The following is a 6789-nucleotide window of genomic DNA, read 5'->3' on the forward strand; positions in this document are numbered from 1 at the left end:
GAGACTCCAACTCAAAAAAAAAAAAAAAAGGCTAGAATGGATCATCTTTTCAAAAATTATTATTATTATTATTTTTCTGAGGAGGAGTCTTACTCTGCTGCCCAGGCTGCAGTACAGTGGCATGTTCACGGCCACCTCAGCCTGAACCTGCTGTGCTCATGCAATCCTTCCACCTCAACCTTCCCGGTAACTGGAACTTTAGGTATGCCCCACCATGCCCAGCTAATTTTTTGATTTATTGTAGAGATGAGGTCTTGCCAAGTTGCCCAGGCTGATTTTAAACCCTGGACTCAGACAATCCTCTTGCCTCAGCCTCCCAAAGTGCTGGCATTACAGGCGTGAACCACATATGCCTGACTTTGGATCAACTTTTAAATCATGACGATGATTGTTAACATTTATAATGTTCGTGTAATCAAATAATTCTAAGATTGTTTTCATTATGTTCTTTTTGTTAAGAACACATTCTTGCTTCCTGTTCGGTCTAGATGCCTCAGTCTAGATTTCCTAGATCTAAAATTCTTCAATGAAGTTGCACACTGGTTAAATTATTTACAAATAGTATGTTTTTGAGCTTTTCCTTGTTGGGAGGAGAGCAGGGTCATAGCTTTCATAACATAGTCAGACTTGTTTATTTAACTGTAAAGGTTAAAGGTTACTACTCAAATTTGTCAGATCCTTTGAGAGTATTATAGAGTTTGTATTATGTTCTCACCACGTTTGTTATTGTGTCTTTTAGATGTTTAATACTGATTGCATGGGTTCACAGTTCTCTGTTAGCTTCTGGACAGCTCATTTGTCTTAACTCATAGCTTATTTCTGCTAGGCATATACTGTGTGTGACTGTGCTGCTGTGGATGTTCTGCCACCCAGCTCTCCTTGGACCGCTTTTCCAAATTCTGTATTTTTATTTTAGAGCCCAAGTAATGGCTTACTTTTACCTGGATTTTTCTCATCAGTAATGATTTTCCTCATTATGATGGATATTTTTTTACAACACAGATCTTTGGTCTTTATTTTAACAACAGGTAGTATTTTGTGTTATAAAACATTTCTTCTCTGTCAGGTATAAAACCTGACTAACTTAATTATTGAAACTGGTTTTCTGTGAGGTGTCTAGAATCAATACAGTATATAATTTTTCTTCTTGATGAACTTTTTTATCTTCTCAATTTTTTTAATTGGTTAATTTTTTTATAACTGTTAATTATGAATATTCTCAAACATAGAGAAAAATTGTTAGACTAGTACAGTGAATACCATTGTACCTTTTGCCTAGGTTTATTAATTAGTATTTTACTGTATTTACTTTATCTGTGATATGTGTATTTTTTTCTGAATCATTTGAAAATATATTTCATATATTAAGAACTTGATCTCCTAATATTTTAGCATGCATCTACTAAAAGGCATTATCTTTTATAACTATGATACCATTGCAACACCTAAGAAAATCAACAATAATTTTATAATATCTAATGTCTTCCTCCTTCAGTTTTAATATATTTCAGAATATGAATATATAGTTTGAATATATTTCAGAATATGAAGCCTGGTGTCTGTTTTTATATATTACACAACTCCCAGTATGGTGTTGGATTCACTTAAACATTTAAAAATGTTTGATTCAATGGAGTATTTTTGTATAATACCGTCTAAGATATATGCGAGAAACAATCTAAAACATCATTGCATAGTTCAGTGTTTTCAGATGAAAAAAATTAGATGAAGAACTGTTCTGTGCAGAGCTGTGACTAGAAAACTAGGTCTTATGTCTGAGTTTAGTGTTCTTTTACCATTATCAAAATTATCATTCATAGCTTGTGCCTTGTTAAGGGATGTGTTAAGTCTTAGGGCCCATGAACTCACCACCTGTTTTACACAGCGGAAGTATATTCTGGGCATTTTTATTAATTGGTGTGTGTGTGTGTGTGTGCGTGTATTGCTTTCTCAAAATTACATTTAGTAAGATTTGATTTCCTGATTCTAGGTTGCTGCCTTCAAGGTTATATTTTATAAATTGGAAGTCCTTACTGAATTTTATTTGTAATTTTGGTAAACTAACAATTAGTCCTTATCAGTAATTATTTTCTGCATATATGTACATGTGTATTTTATAGTTACTATATTACCTTGGTAATTAAAATTAAATCTGTATCTTTTCCGGTTGCCATTTGTATTGATACTAACCCAGTTTTAATTAAAATAGGCTTTTAAGCATATATAAGTTAAAAAAATTAACATTTTTTTTCTAATTTTAATATATTTTCACTCTTTAGAATTCCAGCTTACATGCATAAAATGTTCATGCTTACTTATGAAGGATTTGCTAAATGAACTGGTAGAATGACTTTAAAGAAGGTTGTTTACTTAAGAAATTTACAATGTGAGACATTTAAAACAATTTAGCAAGTGTGTACAAATATGACTATGATTGACTTTTTCAGTAACTTATTTAGTATGTCTTCAGTTAATATTATTTAATACTAATTTGTTTATCACATTTTATGTATTTTTATATTCAAGAAGTTCTATTTAATAAACATATTCACCTTCCTAGCAAAGAAAAGCAAAAAGTCATGTCTTGATTTAAGAATTTTGCATAATAAAAATTTTAAAAAATACTTAAGTGTAAAATGATAGTCATAGTCTCTGAAAAAATAAGATTTTTTCTCACTGTTTTATTTTCTTTCTTACCACAGTAAATCAAGAGGAGTTCATTGCTATTATGACTGGTGACATTTAAAGAATTACAAGGATAAACACGAAGAACATGGCAGTTACCATCTTATATTCTATTTTTGTGCCTGAGCCATGTAAAAAAAGAAACCAACCCAGTTCTTTTTTCCAAAAGGACCAAAAATAAGCATCTTATGTATTTGTATTTTACTACTGATAAGTTTCTTTGTAAGAACCATGTTGTTAGTACCCAAATAGTTTAGCTTTGTATTTATAATACAGCTTTTATATAAAGTTTTTAAAAATCAAAATCATGTGATATGTGTTCTTTGAAGGTTTTTTATTTAATGTTGTTAGTCACTTTTATTTTGGTGCACATATTTTTCAGACTTTCATTAATAAAGTGTTTATTTTATTAGTATTTTAAAGTTTGGAAAAATATATTTTATTTTTATTTCTAAAATTGGATAACCCCAAGAGTATATTTCATAAATCTTTTCTCTTTACACTTTTACTAGTTCTTGAAAGAAAAACTGAAATACAAATAGCAATAGAGTAGCACATTTTTCCACTACTATTTGACATTTTATGTTTTAGTACAAGTACTCAATATAGGCCTGATTCCTTTCTTAAGAGTCATGCCTTTCAGTTTGGAGAGAATAGGTATTGTGCAAACAGACTCATTTGTCCTTGTTAATTATGTTCTTTAACTCTTTTGGTATGTTAATGTAAGTATGATAGTTAAATCTGAATATTTCCTTCTTAAATAATTTGAATCATCTAACTTCTTGACTAAGTGAAAGCTTTAAATTTCAGAATTTTGATTTGTTAAGATAGTTATCGCTCAAACACTACAGTGATGAAAATAGAAAACTAAGCCACAGAAGGAAGTTAAGACTATGTTTTACCTGTATAAAGGATTCACCAGGAAACAGTAGACACAGACTTTCCAAGTATTGGTGAGTCTTCTGCCTTGTAGAGTTTATGTTGGGGAAAGCAAGTGGTTATGGAGATGGGCCGCAGAAAATTGATACTGGTTTCTGGTGTTATGGGATCTCCCAGGAAGAAAGTGAGTTGTCTAGTTCAGTAATCTTTGTTTAGACTTCTTGTTTTAAAAGTATGGTATAATTTGAGTCACTTTAAATGTTGTGAACCTTTTAGAGTATTAAGAGTTATCCACTAGAAATTTAACAAAAAAATCAGGGAGTAATATAATAGTGGTGACATATCAAACAGTTATCTAGAAAGCAAGTTAATTGTTCACCTAAAGTAACAATTTTGAATATGAAATCAATGATCACAGTAATAGCAAAATATTCAGGACAACAAATAGACTTTGAAATTAAAAAAATTTTATTACCCTCACTGATTTGTCTTTTTCTCATGAAATATACTAATTTCCAGGAAAGTACAGAAAAAAACATTTAAAAATCTAGGTTTACTAATGTTTTGCCACTTTATTGGAACAATAACCCAAGTTACATTTGCTGCTTACAAAGATGCCATCTTTGTTCTTTTTCTTTCTTTCTTTTTTTTTTTTTTTGAGTTGGAGTCTCACTCTATCGCCTAGGCTGGAGTGCAATGGCAGGCACATTCAAGGCCACCCCAGCGTCAACCTGCTGGGTGCCAGCAATCCGCCTCAGCCTTCCAAGTAGCCAGAACTACAGTCGTGTGCTGCCACGCCCGACTAATTTTTATTTATTTATTGTAGAGATGGAGTGTCACCAAGTTGCCCAGGCTGGTCTCGAACCCGCGGGCTCCCAAAGTGCTGGTGTTACAGGCTGAACCACCGAGCCCAGCCTCATCTTTGTTCTTAATATATTTTCTTCTTGGGATGCTAGTACTTGTGTTTCTTTTCTTACTGTGGGTTAGGGAGGAGTGCTCACCTCAGCTCTTCATGTCTGTGGAAGCTTTGTCTTAAAGTAAGATATGAATTATTACTTTTTGTTTTAAGTTTATTTTTTTATTTTTTAAATTTTAGATTCAGGGGATACACATGCATATTCATTACATGAACACACTGTGTAGTGGTGGGGATTGGGTTTCAGGTGGCCCATTCCCCAGATAGCATTGTACCCCGTAGGTAGTTTCTGAATCCTAAACCTCCCCCATCCCCACTTATCAGGTTTCCCAGTGTCTATTATTTCCATCCTTGTGACTGTTTGGCTCCTACATATGAGTGAGAACATGTGTTAGGTTTTCTGTTTCAGTTCACTTAGGATGATGATCTCCAGTTCCATCCATGTTGCTACAGGGGACACGATTTCATTCTTTTTTATGACTGTGCTCATGCTGATTTTATTCTTTTTGTTTGCATTGCCACAACCTTATCTGAGGTCTCATCATTTTTTTTCTCTCATTAAAAAAAAATATTAAAGATGTGGGGTACAGTTCAGGGAGGATATGAGTTATCAAGTTTATTCCAGTATTAATAATCAGTAACTATGGAGCTGAAAGGTCAAAAAAATTGTCTAGTAGACATGGCAATATGAGGAGTGAATTTTCTGTAAAAAGAGGGAGGTGGATATTAGTTATATTTATCATTATCATATTAATCATTCAGTGGCATTTCGTGATGTGAGAAATGTGTTCACTGCTAAACTTGCTTAGTGCACTTGCTACCCTGGGGTCCTGGTGAGTTTTGGTAGCTAGAGATCAATCAATGAAGATCTCTGTTTTCAGCCTTTGTTATAAGCCAATACAGTGTTTTCTAAAGAAGCAGCTCTTAGAGTCTGGTAGTTGGGATGGGGGAGGAACTAGAAAACACATTTGTAAGCACTTAATGTGTGGTGGTGTAAAAGAGCAGGAAAATACAAAGTTGTTCACATAGGTCTTCAGAACATTGTAAATAATTTTTTAAAAACCAAAGTTTTTCCTCCTCTTGCATAGTCACTCAATACTACACTTCTGACAGCAGATTTTCCAGCATACACCAATTGGGTGTTCAATTCAATTCTGACACTATCTCCAAGTAGATAGTGTCAGATCCCGCAATGTCCCACAAAGCTGCCCTCCACTTCAGATGCCATTTGCAAGTCCCAGGTTGTGACCACCCACTATAAATTGGGAATTCCAGCCGGCTCGGTGGCTCAGCCCGTAATCCCGCGCCTTTGGGAGGCTGAGGTGAGTGGATTGCCTGAGCCCGCGGGTTCGAGACCCACCTGGGAAGCGAGACCTCATCTCTACAATAAATCAAAAAATCAGCCGGGCGTGGTAGCCTGCGCTTGTAATTCCGGCTACTCGGAAGGCTGAGGCGGAAGGATCGCTGGAGCCCAGCAGGTCGAGGCTGCGGTGGCCGGGAGCGGCCACTGCACTCCAGTCTGGGCGACAGAGTGAGACTCCAACTCAAAACAAACAAACAGACAAACAAAACAAACAAACAAATAAAACAAACAAACAAAAAAATTGGGAATTCCCACTGCCCCCTTGTCAGGTTCTGTAATTTGCTAGGTTGTTTCACAGGACTCAGGGAAACAATTTCACAGTTTGTTATAAAGGGTATTACAAAGGATACAGAAGAACAGCCAGATGACATGCATAGGACAAGGTGCAGGGAAAGGGAGTGGAGCTGCCTGGTCCTTTTTGGAGGAACCGCGAGGCTCTCCAATTCCAATCCTTTCGGGTTTTTATGGAGGCCTCATTATGTAGGCATGATTGATTACATCACTGATGACCAACCCAATCTTCACTGTCACTCCTGTGGGTGGCGGGAGTGGTTGGTTCCCCTGGCAACCGGCAACCCTCCCCCCACCATCCAGGACCCTTCCTCCCCCCACCATTCCTCTTATCAACACACACAAAGACATCACGTAGAGACACGAGGACTTAGGAGCTGTGAGCCCAGAACTGATGGCAGAGACCAAATAGGTATTTATGCTATCACAGTATGATAGGTAGGTACTGGGCTTGGCTCGTTTGGTCCTTTATGGCAGGAAGTTTATATAGCACTTCTGATGGAAGACTTTCAAATTTATTTGATGTGCCAGTGGTAATGGTCTTGCAGCAGTAAACACCGTGGAAAGTAGACCGAGGCTCTGGCCGAGGCTCCACAGTCGTCTGGTGCTGGTCTCTGGAAGTAGATTCGGGGATTTTTTTTTTTTTTTTTTTTTT

General features: G+C 35.8%; 1 protein-coding gene across 5 annotated transcripts in view; it reads left to right on the forward strand.

The window, feature by feature from the left end:
* The window catches only part of CETN3 (centrin 3), a 14311-nt gene extending 11204 nt beyond the window's left edge, over positions 1–3107 (forward strand). For 2 of the 5 annotated variants that reach the window (XM_008054699.1, XM_021710725.1), the window contains exon 5: positions 2703–3107. In XM_008054699.1, coding sequence (XP_008052890.1) covers positions 2703–2746 — 44 coding nt within the window. In that variant the 3' untranslated portion in view covers positions 2747–3107. Of the gene's footprint in view, positions 1–451; positions 532–599; positions 601–2702 lie in introns of all 5 variants that reach the window. The other 3 variants (XM_021710724.1, XM_021710727.1, XM_021710726.1) reach the window with 3 other exon arrangements.
* Positions 3108–6789: the final 3682 nt, after the last annotated feature.

Source organism: Carlito syrichta, unplaced genomic scaffold (genome assembly GCF_000164805.1).
Source record: "Carlito syrichta isolate Samal-C Ts95f unplaced genomic scaffold, Tarsius_syrichta-2.0.1 Scaffold298254, whole genome shotgun sequence".
NCBI classification, from domain to species: Eukaryota; Metazoa; Chordata; class Mammalia; order Primates; family Tarsiidae; genus Carlito; species Carlito syrichta.